Source organism: Orycteropus afer, unplaced genomic scaffold, assembly GCF_000298275.1.
Source record: "Orycteropus afer afer isolate SDZICR_OR568_19922 unplaced genomic scaffold, OryAfe1.0 scaffold00012, whole genome shotgun sequence".
Classification (NCBI taxonomy): Eukaryota; Metazoa; Chordata; class Mammalia; order Tubulidentata; family Orycteropodidae; genus Orycteropus; species Orycteropus afer.
The window spans coordinates 22,560,567-22,574,732 of NW_006921599.1; the positions used below are offsets into that span (position 1 = coordinate 22,560,567).

Sequence of the window (14,166 nt, forward strand, 5' to 3'; positions counted from 1 at the left end):
GGAGTGGCTGGTGGGTTTGAACCTCCAGCCTTCTGGTTAGCAGTCAAGTGCCTTAGGCACTATGCTGCCAGAGCTCCTATATATAGTAAAAGAATATATAATATGAAAATATTATAGATATTTGTTGTCTTCTTTATGCTTTTTAAAGAACTCTTGTGGTATAGTGGTTAAGGAATTTAGCTGGTAAGCAAAAGTCTGGTGGTTAGAACTTACCAGCTGCTCTGCAGAAGACAGATGAGGCATTATGATCCCATAAAGATTTACAGCCTTGGAAACCAAAGGGGGATTACTATGAGTCAGAATTGACTCAATGGCAGTGAGTTTGGTTTTTGGTTTATGCTTTTTATATTTGGTGTTTGAGCATTAGGACAAATTTACTGTGCATGGGACATTGACATAAACAAGAAAAAAGCAAATAAACAGTTGGAAAAACAGAAGAGAAAATGAAGCATCATAGAACAAATTAAATTGTGACTTCAGAAAATAGGTCCACTGCAATGAAGAAAGTAACTTGAAAATCTAGGTGTTTATCTAATACTTTCCAAGGTTAAAATGTGCTTTGTATTTGTGTTGGATATATTCTTCTCCTCTGAAAATGACAAAAATGGCACATGATAACATGCACTTAGTAAACAATAAGAAGTATAAAATTGCTTCTGTTTTTATTCCTATAATCATATGTTTTTCTTTAGATGACACATTATTACTGAACTTTAGAAAGCTGACTAACATTGAAATTACCCAACTGAATACAGATATATGTTGCAAATATTAAGTCAACATAAATATGACACATTATTTGGGGAGACTAAATGGAATGATATGTTTGATTTTAGCACCCCAAGAAAAAATTAGAATGAGATATTTTTCTGTAGGTTACAAAATTAAAAAAGAACAAAAAGAAAAGCTTCAAAATAGATAACCTTCTTTGGTGGGCCTCTGAAATCTAGTGCTGTGGGCCATCAGCCAATGAGATTCTGATGTTTTTTCTCCCTTCCCATTTATATCTTTTTGTGTGGGGAGAAAACAGGACTCATTTGACCAGAATTTCAATAGTGGGTGTCCTGGGATACTTTGAAGGAAACATTTATCTTGCAACTTCAGCTCTAGTTATCTTTCCCTGAAAATATTTAACCATCTGCCCCCAGGAAGGAACAATCCTTTAATGGTTTTTAACATAGAGAATGGTGCATCTATTAAACATCACAGCAGAATTCTAAGATTGACTTGCCTTGGAATCTATGAGAGGTAGTTCCTGACTTAGGGTGGGGTTCTGTTCCCATGTCTTTCAGTTTTAAGTCGGTTCTGACTTAAGTTGAATACCTCTTTTTTTGTTTGTTTTTTTCTTAAGTTTTAATTATTAATGTATGTTATTATCAGTATCTTTAGAAATCCAACAGCATAGTGCCTAAAGCATGTGACTGCTAACCAGAAGGCTGGTGGTTCAAACCTGCCAGCCACTCCTTGGAAGAAAGATTGGGCAATCTACTTCTGTAGAGACACCACCTTGGAAACCCAAGGAGAGGTAGCTTAAAGTCGAATCAGTTCAAGGGTGATGAGTTGTGGAAGATCATATGTTTGGATTTGCCTTTGAGGGTTGGAAACATCACATATGATCTTCCACATCTACATTAATACATGCATATTATTAATAAGATGTACCAAAAGGAAAAAAAAAAAAGAGTTGTATGTGTGGTTTGCTGTAACTCTAATAAGTCAAAATCACATATTAATTTTATATGAATTGTTACCCCTTGCTTTTTTTGATAGCAGTCTAGAATCTACAAAGCTTGCATTTTCATTCTTTCAAAGTGAGATACTTCAACACTCATACCTCATCACAGATGACAATTTTTCATGTATGAGGAAACGAAAGCAGGTGCTCACCTGGCCGATTATCTTCTCCATGCCCTCTAGAAGTCGTTTGTTTTGTTCCTCAATCTCAATGGCTTTTGACAGGATCGCTTCCGGGGCTTCTTGCATGCCACGCACTTCGGAGACTAGATGATACAGAGGGTCATTCCAGGAGCGCAGCACACTGAGTACCAGGCTCAGAAGCTCTTCGTGCTGCAGTCATGAGAAAGAGAAATAAGTAAGGAAAGCATGATACAACAGGTTTACTTACATATGATTTTTACTAAGAAAGACCTACCTAATTATCTCTTTGCTATTTCTATGGATATGCAAAAATATTTCTGTAGGTGATACAAATTGTAGAAATATAAAATTTCAGCTATTGACCTATGTTTCTATTGTTGTATGCTGTTCATTGAGTCAATTCAGACTCCTTAGGACACTGTAAGACAGAGTAGAACTGCTCTATAAAGCTATAGAAGCAGATTCTCGCATCTTTGTCCTGAAGAGTGCCTGGTGCATGTAAACCACCGACCTTTTCATTGACAACTGAGTGCACCACCAGGGCTTCTTTCTTGGCCTAGAGTTTGTTAAAATAAATAATAAATTTTAAAAAATCTGGCTTCTTCTAAGGCAAGTTCTGATTTATAACATGAAGAATTTTGTTTTCCCTCTGAAATTCTCTCACACTGTGAGTTTGTTTATGTTAGATTGCTTTGCTTGTCCATGGGGAGAAACCAATGAGTTTTCTAGGAAATGAGCATAATGCCTATAGTATCTGTCTCAGGACAGACAGATTCTACCAGTGTCAATGACCAGGGGCCCAAATCATGTACATCCAATGATTCATTTACACTACATATTCATTTGTGATGTTTAGTTTTATTTTATGATATTAGAACAAAAAGAAAATGAAAAGGATACAGCATTCACAAACATGCTTTCCACAATAAATCCCATCCCTTGCCCACCACCTGCTCTCAGAGCAGTCATATGTTATTGATTTGCTGCGGAATAAATCAGCACAACATTATCTCTAATAACAGTATCAAAGCAAAGCACGATGTAAGTTTTTGCCCCCTTCATTCATTAGTATTTTACTAAGATCACACATGAAACTCCAAGTAGCTGATCATGTCTGCTTTAAAATGCTTGCTCCGTTGATGTCCTTGAACTAGTCTAGTGGTAATGGAGATAAAGAATAGAGAAGGACGGCATTGACATTGCAATGGAAACATGTTCTGGAAAATGAAAGAAAGGAGCTGTAAGAAGGTGCAGGTCAAATAGGGAATGGACATACAGTGTTTCTAGGAGTATTGTAGCATAATGATTGAGAATGAGGGCTTTGAATTGGATGAAACTCAGCATTCTTGCTTACCACCCATGTGTCTTATACAAATTCCATAACCTTTCTAAGTTTCTGTTTCCTTATCTCAGCAAAGCAATAGCAGCATCTTATGTTGTAGGATTTTTATGAAGACCGAATGTAGTAACGTACATAAGGTACTTTGTAAAGTGTCTGAAAATGTAGTAGCTTTCAATAAATATTCAATTTATCATCTTCTTTTTCACTTATTACTAGCATCATGATGATTATTAATGTGTTTAGCATACAGAAAGAATACTGGTGCCATTAATAAAATTATAAAGTGGGAGCACATTGTATCTGTGAGTGTATATATGTAAAGATGGATATTTTAGATTATGTTAAGACTGTGGTTATGACACTATATCAGAAGGGAATCTGATGATAAGGATACAAAAATGAAGCTAATTAATAAATGATTGGGGCTTGATAGGAAGATTTTGTTGTCATCAGAACAGAGGCAATATTTTCAGCTGTGAGAAACAAAATATATTACAAGAGTTGCTGTTGGGGGTAACTTATAACCAAGTAGAAGGGAGCAGAGGAGCCAGTGAAGAATAATGAAGTAAGGTGTCATAATTAAGAAAACCAGATGGAGAGACTTAAAAGTCCAGAAAGAGGTGATTCCAAGAGTTCAGAGGTCAGTAATGTTAAATGTTGTCCATGGAGGAATCACTACATATGTGTAATAAATAAAACTGAACTTGATTGTCTAACATCTACATAGATTTGACAAATCTTAAATTTTACACATAGAGTCCAATTCATGCCAAGCTTTCATATCTGCAACCCACATAAAAGGCATTGGTTAAATCATTGGGAGCTACAAGGAGGTTATATGAATTTGCTATTAATTTTGATCCTAGCATTTAATTTTACCCAAACATCATCAAACACATAATATAATTTCTCTTTGTTGCTTATTCCTCCTCCACTTTTCTCTGCATATGCAATTACCATGACTTATTATAACACATTTAATAAACTACAGCTGAGTAGTTTCAGTGTCCTGCCTCAGTCTTTTAGATGAAAACTCAGGATAAGAGACTCACATGGGTCTGTTGGGCTTGGTCCTTATCTTCAGGAGTAGAGAGAGAAGAAGTATGACAACTGTTGATGGCCTTGGTTATGAAACCCTTGCCCTGTCCATACCGTTTATCCTAGAAATGATCAAGCAAAGACAATTAGTTGGCGTTGTTTGGGCATTGAATAAATGTAACCATTGTTGTTGTTGTTATGTGCCATCAAGTTAGATCAACTCATAGTGACCCCTCCTTGGGTTTCCAAGGCAGTATCACTACAGAAGTAGATTGCCCCATCTTCCTTCCAAGGAGTGGCTGGTGGGTTTGAACCACCAGCCTTCTGGTTAGCAGTCAAGTGCCTTAGACACTATGCCACCAAAGCTCCCAATGTAACCATTAGTAGAATATTAGTACATTTGATAAGGACGATTTTTTTTTTTAATGAGAGCTATATAAACATTAAGGAGCAGTAGTGGCAAAGTGGTTAAAGTATTAAGTGGCTAACCAAAATTTGGTGGTTTGAATCCTTCAACTGTTCTGTGAAATAAAGATGAGGCAGTCTGCTTCCATAAAGATGTACAGCCTGGCAACTCTATGGGACCATTTTATTCTGTCTTATGGGGTGTGTGTGTCAGAATCAACTCGACAACAGTGGTTTTGGGTTTTTTGAGTTACATAAACATTGAAACTAAAGAATTAGGAAAATTTTCCCTCTCCTTATGCAGCTCTTTTCTATTATCTCTATAAACTCATTTTCATTGAACTTTCCTAAATTCCAACCTCTTCCATTCATTTGAATTCTCTTGTTTAATGTCACCCTTCCACAAGTTGCTATTTGGAGAGAAAACACTAAATGTTTTAATTTAGTCTTTAATATTTGAGCTATATGCCAGAGTGTATATGGATCTATTTAGCTGCAAAATCTCTTGTTTGCTATGGGTCAGAGTTGATACGGTTGACTTAATGACATTATACAATTATAACTTTTGCTTGATTAAACTCTATATCCACTTACCTTGTACCTTATCATTTTCATCATAGATGGTGAATACAATTTTGTTGACCATGACCAAAAGAGAAAAGCAATCATAAGATTTTAGGAATTGACAGAAAAGGAACAGAAGAAAAATTAGCTAATACATTAACAAAGAAAAAGTAACCTTTAGTAAAATGTTATGAAAATGTAAAGGATTACTAAGAAGAATAAGAAGACAAAAGAGCACCAGTAAGTGAGTAAAAATAACTATGTGAACATATATTACAAACACTGAACCACAGTCTCTACAAAGTCTCTTTGGTTTACTGAAGCAGTAATCTATTGTCTGCTTCTTAACTGACCTAGAAAAGTTAACATGTAACTTTCAAAAGTACCTTAATTACTAAGAGGATGATTGTTTCTACTTCTAAATCACCTTCTCTATTATAGTTATAAACCTATGCACTGGAAACAGTAGAACAATGACTCCTTTTGGGGTGTGTGAAAAGGTATTATTTGCTTCTTTTCCTGATATGGAATTCAACTCCATTAAATGGTGTTCAATCCACCCAGTATGCTGCAGTGGAATTCTCATTTGTAGGGTATCTACAATGTGCTAGATGAAGGATCCTGCTGAGACGTGGCCCCTACTTGAAAGAACAAGAAATCAACACTCTTCCTTTTCCTCACCCCCACTTGACAGTACTTTCTGTTGAGTTTTCAAAACATACTTGCAATTTTTTAAAATAAAGTGAATCAGAGGAAATTAAAGAAAACAAACAAACAGAAATCATTGCAGTTTTTGAGAAAATGAAAACGCTGAGATGTCATCAACCTGCTCCTTTCTTGTCCCACATTTCATTAGCTGATGCCTTCTTTCACCTAAACACTAAACCAGTTGCCTTCAAGTTGATTCTGACACTTGACAACCTCCCTAAGTGTCAGAGTAGGACTGTACTCTATAGGGTTTAGTGCCTGACTCTTTGGAAGTAGATCACCAGGACTGTCATCCAAAGTGTTTCTGGGTGACTTGAACCTTCAACCTTTTGGTTAGCTGCTAAGTGTGTTAACTGTATGCTGTTACGACTCCTTTATTATTATTATTATTACCTATTACAGTGTGTTGTTAGAAATTTGGCTCATGAAGTTTTCAGGTTGTTCATTTAGTGGCCCTATGATTCATGTGCAGGTTCCACCTGGGATGAAGTGAGAAATGCAGTACTTACAAATTCGAAGAACATTTCTGTGGAGAGATTATGAATGTAATGAGATAGAACAACAGCCCGATCAAACAGGTCCTGGAGGGACATCTGGCAGTTGACAGTCCCATTGGAACAGATGGGCACAGAGGCCACACTCTTGCACAGGAGCAGATTTGACACCACCAGCAGCAGCAGCCAGAGAGACCCTGCTTAAATAAAAACAAGAGCCATGCTGACACTAGCTATTCAGGCAAGATTATCAAAAGCAATCCTGTGGAAGGATGCCTTATTGCTCCCATTGCCCTCAGCTGCATAATTTGGTGTTGTAATAGCTGAGGAAGAATCAACACCTTCCACTGTGTAAATTTAGATATATAATTATATTTGCACAGATATATAGTTTGAGATGTAATCTACTCTGTGCATTCTTGTGTTGCTCCCAGAAGTGCTTCTGTACTTTGCCAACATTTGGAATTTAATCAATTTTGAGCCAGGGTGCTTAGGTCATTTTCTTAAGAGAGTTGAATGTCTTGGGACTTTCTGCAGCGTTTTAGGCAGTGAGGGTCCCTTGGAGTTTGCAGTTTTATTAACTCTATGTTGTTCAATACTTTCACATTAGAAACTGTCATGACAAGAAGAGCACCATTAGCCAGTTTGTTTTTATCTTCATGACAGATAAAAGTAAACATATGATTGATTATTGCTAATAGTGAGTATGAAGAGAATTCTAACTTAAAAATGATGCTGTAGCCTGTGTCTGCTAATTTACCATAATAATCTCATGAATTTACTTAAACATTTTACCAAAGGCTTTTGAAGTTTTTCTCAGTTGAGTTTTACAATAATGCTGTGAGGTTCACTGGGCATCAATAGAATTTGATGAAATACCTTGGAAAGGTTAAGTGATTTTCCCCAGGTCCCATTGTTATAATCAGATGGAGGAAGCAGGATGCCAATACTGTGGTCTTTTCCATTCCACCATGTTACATCACACATACCCATGGGCTCTTGATCTTCCTTTGAGTAGCAGGGATTGTACCTACAGTCATGAGGACTCAGAGTTTGCAGAGGCCACTGCCATTACTTGTCAAGAACAATGATTTGCCTTTGATTACATGATAATAGAGGCCCTAGGAAGCTTGATGTTGCTCACGTTTTCCAGCTCTACCTATGAAACACCTATTTTCATGAGACAATGATCAGGGCTAATAAAATAATAAAATTTATACTTCCAAAAGGAAAGAAATCCCATGGGACTACCAGATTAAAATCAGATTTTAAGTTTACGAAACTATTCCAAATGAATATCTGCTATAAATACATATTTATTAGAAACTAAGTTTCCATGGAACCTTCAATAAATGCAATTGGTAATGTCCAAAATAAAACTAGTAAGTGCTAAAAATTTATGGGGAAAAATGGTTAAACATAAATTGGGTATAGAATAACTAAATAAGACTTTTTTTACTGAAAAATGAAAAATATGTTAATGTTGTGATATAATTAATGTAAGACTTCTAATTTTCCAAAAACATAAAACTTCTGAAAGTTTAATTTATACATGTTATAGTCATATGGCTGGATACATGACTATAAATATAAACTGAATGGGTAATTTATCTACATGTGTAAATGAAATGAGCTTTATAGGTAGAGAAATTGAAATATTGGCTTTAGGAAATTAATACAATTGAATAGATTTTTTCTTTTAACTCTGAGTGTCTTTGTCTGCATTTTTATCATTGGAAGGATTTTTACAACGTAAGATGATGTAAAATAGGCAAATGCTTTTGTTTTTGATTCAAAAAATAAATTTTATTATTGTTACTAATTTCCTTTCTTTGCAAATATCACCCAAGAAAGCGATGGTAATTAGTTATTACTAGCCTATTATTTCTATTAAAATGTCATTTGATTTAGACCAAATTGAAAAAGTAGTCTAAGAGACAGATATGTTATCACTGTCTTTATCATAGCTCAGAATTGAAAGTTTTCATCAGGCTAATCGAACTTTTCCAAAACACATAGGAGTTCTAGGAGCCAGCAAACCTTAGTTTCTACCCTCTGAGATGTAAAAAAAAATTGGACACATAAACTCGTCTGGTCTTTTCCTAGTCCAGGGCTTCTCAACCTCAACATTTGGGACTGCATAATCCCTTCTTGTGGAGGGGTGTCAGATGCATTGTCAGATGTTCAGCAGAATCCCTGGTGCCTAGATGGAAGAAGCTAAGTTATGACAAACAAAAACATATCCAGATATTGTCACATGTCTCTTAGGTAGAGAAATCACCCCTGGCTGAGAACTGCTATTCTTTTCTCCTTGGCTTTCCACAGCTTCTAAAAGCTGAAAACTTGAAACATTTTGCTAACAAAAATTGGCTAAAATTTCAAATGAATACCCCCAAAGGAGTGTTGATAAAGCCAACAACTGGATCAGTTGTTGCACATACCTTTTTGCGATGACACCTTGTTGTCCATAGTGGTGATAATTGCAGGAAGCACCCTTCACCAGGGAAGATCTGGAACTACTACACCTTTCCCTTTCCCAGATAGTGGCTTTATAAGTCTTTGACATCTTCGTGAATATATTAATCAGGCATTCCTTCCCTTTACCTGGTCATCCATTTCCGTCATTGAGATTACCCCCATAATTTCAAACATCAAATGGTATTTTATTTCTTATTCATATTCAGGAAGACATAGTGGCCAGAAATGAACTTTCTAGGAAGGATTTTGATTAATTAGACCAAAAGGAAATGAGAGAAATGATGAAGGTGAGATCTGGAGACTACTTTAGGCTTGAAGAACTGTAACGACATAAGGCATTTACTGTAAAATTTGTTATTTTTTTTCCCCAGCAGTTTCTTGAATATATAGCATGAGATTTCACTTAGGTGATAGTTTTGTGTATTATCAAAGGGCTAATCAACATTTGTAGATGAAGTCAAGATTTCAAAATTGACATAGTAAAACCAGGACAGATAGACTAAGAATTGGGAAAGCAGGATTTTCAATTTTCCATTACACTCTCATTATATTTTCCTCATTCCTTTTTCCTGTCTTTTCTTTTTTTTTTTTTTACACATTTTGATTTGTCTTTCATAAAAATGGCATATATGTACAATACCCAGTTTTATAATGCCTATTTCCCTCTGTTTATCTATTTTGGTTTTAACATTATGTAAAGTTAGTTTTTTGTTCCCAGTTTACAGATTAAGGAAGAGAGGCTTAGAGAGATTGAATGACATGGATATAAAAGAAGTAATAAGTCAAGTTAGACCTTGGAAAGATTATTACTTCAAAAGAAATCAGGAAGACTGTGAATAAGGTTTGAACCTTTTATCAAATCTTAAATGAACCATTTATCAAATCTTACTGTCCACCCACACTTTTTTCCAAAATGAATAACACATCATTTTTGACCTTAGAGAGTTTACTTTGGGGAAGAGACATAGTGATTTTCAAAAGCAAACACACACACACACACACACTTAGAGATCCTAATATATGATGTAGTAAACCAACATTCTGGATAATTATTCCTATTTCCCTCAAGGATAAGGATGGATAATCTGACATTAACTGATGATCACTTTACCTTCTATGATCCTCTAATCCCAAGCCACTATGAAGCTCAAGTGATAAAAATTCATCTTTCATGAGCACAAAAGTTTCATTCACCTTTGAAAGATTTCCTACATGAAATGATTATAATGAATAAGAACTGAGCTGTTGACAACTTCTTTCATTTTGAAATCCACGTGGTGGGCATATAAAGCCACCTATGACCTTTAAAAGTGATGTTACCATATGTCTCTTATAGTGCACTCTAATGGATGAGGTCATTAAAAACGATGACCACTTATAACATTAACTTTTTCTGGAATTCAGAAATTATGCAACAATATCATTTATATCACACATGAATAAAGTTTTGCTGAAGATAATTAAAAAACAGTTGTGGCAGTATATCAATAAGGAACTGCCAGAATTTCAAACTGGATTCCAAAGAGGACATGGAACAGGGGATATAATTGCTGATGTCAGATGGATCTTGTCTGAAAGCATAGCATACCAGAAAGATGTTGACCTGTGTTTTATTGACTATGCAAAGACAATTGACCATGTGCATTGTAGCAAAATATGGTTACGCTGTGAATAATGAAAGTTCTAGAAGATGTAATTGTTTTTATGAGATACCTGTACATAGACCAAGAGGCAGTCACTCAGACAGAGCAAGAGGATACTGCATGTTTTAAAATCAGGAAAGGTGTGATTCAGGGTTGTATCCTTCCACTATAGTTATTTAATCTGTATGCTGAGGAAATAATCTCAGAAGCTGGAATGTATGAAGAAGAATGCTGCATCAGGACTGAAGGAAGAATCATTAGCAATACTTGATATGCAGATGATACCGCCTTGGTAACTGAAAGTAAAGACAACTTGAAGTTCTTACAGATGAAGATCAAAGGCTACAACCTTCAATATGGGTTACCCCTCAACATAAAGAAAACAAAAAATTCCCCACAAAGGAACTAGTAAGTAACATTGTGACAAATGAAAAAAAAAATTAAAGTTGTCAAGGATTTTTCCATTTTAATTTTATATTTTTTTATTGTGCTTGTTGTTGTTATGTGCCATCAAGTCGGACCCGACTCATAGCAACCCCTCCTTGGGTTTCTGAGGCAGTATCACTACAGAAGTAGATTTCCCCATCTTCTTTCCAAGGAGTGGCTGGTGGGTTTGAACCACCAGCCTTCTGGTTAGCAGTCAAGTGCCTTAGACACTATGCTACCAGAGCTCCCTTTATTTAAATTGTGCATTGGGTGCAAATTTGCATAGCAAGCTTGTTTTGCATTCAACATTTCATGCACATTTGATTTCACAGCCCCATTTACAGTCTCCAACCATAAAAAATTCTCCTCCCCACTCTTCCCTGTGACCACTCTTCCCTGTGTCTTTCTTATCTATGAATTTCTGTTGTCCACCTTTCCTTCTATTTGAGTGCTAGCCCTCTGGTGTCTCATGAATGATTGATCCAAGGGGTGCATCTCCCTAGAGTAGATGGACGCATCAACCTGTGGTAAGCATTTTGTATGTAGGTCTTTCTACTGTTAGGCTGAAAGCCAATCCATGTAAATGAGTCAATTTCTAGGCCCAGAAGGTAACTTGGGGCCATAATCTCAGGGGTTCCACGAGTCTCATTCCAACCAGATATTCTGGTCAGTTTTGTGTTTTCGAATTTTGCTCAACATTTTTCCTTCCACTCTCCATCATCTCCAGATTTGATCCCTTTCCAAGCAGTTGATATTGGTAGCTGGGCACCATTTAGGTTTTGGGGTCACAGTAGCTGAGATCCTCATGGTCCATCTTATATTTGGACTAATTGTTTCCAAGTTGTCAATGATTTCATTTTACTTAGATCCACAATCAATGCTTGTAAAAGCAGCAGTCAAGAAATCAAATGACATAATGCATTGGGTAAATCTGGGTGCAGAAGACCTCTCTAAAATGTTAAATACCAAAATTGTCACTTTGAGAACTAAGATGCACCTGACCCAAGCCACGGTGTGTTCAATCATTCATATGCATGCAAAAGCTGGACAATGAATAAGGAAGACCCAGAAGACTTGATGTTTGTGAATTATGGTGTTGACAAAGAATATTGACTCTACCATGGACTGCCAGAAGAAGGAACAAACCTGTCTTGGAAGAAATACAGCCAGAATGCTCCTTGAAAGTGAAGATAGCAAGAATTTGTCTCATGTACTTTAACCATATTATAAGTGTGTGGGGGCGACTAGTCCCTGGAGAAAATTATCATGGTTGGTAAAGAAGAGGGTCAGTGAAAAAGAGAAGAATCTCAATGAATCAGAGTGGCACAGTGGCTGCAACAACAGGCTCAATCATAGCAATAAGCGTGAAGATGGTGCACAGCTGGGCAGTGTTTTATACAGTAGTACATAGAGTTGCTATGAATCAGAACCAAATAACAACACAACAATTTTTGCTTGGACCACATAGGTGCTTTAGTAGTTCTCTGATTAGCTGGTTTTATTGGGTCCTAAAACCTTAACAAAGACTGAATTTACTGACAAACTGTCTTCCTCATTGCCTTAGCTTAAACAATCCTAGCTTTTGAATCATAAACATGATGATATAGAGGCTCTATCACTCTAAAAGCTAGGTCAGGGTTCCACACATTCATAGTAGTTTTCTATTTTTACCCCCAGATGGTGGAAGTCTGAATGTTAAGAGAGCAGGGCAGTGTGGTAGAGAATTTAAAGCTATTCCTCTCCTCTCCTAGAAACCTAAGCATTAGAAAGTCTGTCATAAGAACTCACAACTTAATCTTAAAATTTAAAGCTATTGCAATTTTTGTTGATAGACAGGATAATAGTAACCTGAGAAAATCTGAGTTGTGTTTATTTGCTAGAAGCCAATTGAGTCCTAAGAGGTATGTGCCACAGTAAAATTTATTGTTTACTTCCTTGCTGATCCATTGACTCCTAGTTCCTTTTAATAAGATTTTGCAATATCTAAATAATGTAGTAAGCAAATTTTATGCAGGCAGTCTGCACTGTCTCTTTTTTCTACCTGCTATCTGTGTCACTTATATGATACTTACACATTAAAACCTGCAGAAGATGGAATATATAAGGCAGAAACCTTTCAGAGAAGGAAAATGCAAATATTTTCTGATATAATGAGCCTTCAAAAAGTGGTTATGCTGCACCCTATCAAAGACAGAAAACTTGTGAGACTCAGAAAAACAAGGTAGTCCTATAAATGTCTGACTCTCACAGGTTTCACTGTACCTATTTTCACTGTGCTTTTCTGCAGGCTTTCCCCTTTATGAAAGTAAATAAAAACAAAACAGGTAAAAGTTTATCAGACTTCCTCTTTATGAAATCTAAATTCTATCAAATTTAGAATAATAAAGAATTTCACTAAGAAAGGACTTGATTTGTTTGCAAAAATTCATTGCTTTGCTATTTTTAATTTGAAGACCTGGGAGTAAACCATGAACTGGTGATTGAAGTTCAAATGATGCTAAAATCCATATGATCTTTTTAGTAATTAAAATTAATAAATAATTTTACTATCTTTTCTAAATAATTTTAATTTTTAATATTGAATAACTTCCAGTTGGCTTTTATTCCTGATTAGGAATGGAGTTCATATTTTCTTATGTTTACCTATTTTAAAATTTGGAATAATTTTGTCTTTTCTTCTGTAATTTACACAAAAAACATTTAAAATTCTTCATACAACTTGAAAGGAGTCTACAGGAAGATATAATGGAGAATATTAAAAGGATGAAAGAAATTAACCAAACCCCTTGCCATTGAGTCACTTCTGACTCCATTGTATTTCCAAGACTGTAAATTTTTATGGAGGAGTTCTGGTAGCGTAGTGCCTAAGGCACTTGACCACTAACCAGAAGGCTGGCAGTTCAAGCCCACCAGCCACTCCTTGGAAGGAAGATGGGACAATCTACTTCCATAGTGATACTACCTCAGAAAGCCAAGGAGGGGTCACTATGAGTCGGGTCTGACTTGGTGGCACATTTGATGCTTGAGTGAGTAACATTGGTAGCCAGGCACTATCTAGTTCTTCTGGTCTGGAGGGCCATCCCAAGCACAAATATTTAGCAAATACTAAAATGATAGTCTCAAAAGAAATGATAACATGATTCATAAATATAATGAGCTCAGCACAGACAATTATATAGAACAAAGAAAT

At 35.9% G+C, this 14,166-nt stretch overlaps 1 protein-coding gene across 1 annotated transcript in view; it reads right to left on the minus strand.

The window, feature by feature from the left end:
• Window positions 1-8,898, minus strand: part of LOC103206598 (prolactin) — an 11,222-nt gene extending 2,324 nt beyond the window's left edge. The window contains exons 1-4 of the mRNA XM_007952106.1: window positions 8,871-8,898; window positions 6,445-6,626; window positions 4,273-4,380; window positions 1,888-2,067 (exon numbers count right to left, since the gene is read on the minus strand). Of these exons, the coding sequence (XP_007950297.1) occupies window positions 1,888-2,067; window positions 4,273-4,380; window positions 6,445-6,626; window positions 8,871-8,898 (498 nt within the window). The remainder of the gene's footprint in view (window positions 1-1,887; window positions 2,068-4,272; window positions 4,381-6,444; window positions 6,627-8,870) is intronic.
• Window positions 8,899-14,166: the final 5,268 nt, after the last annotated feature.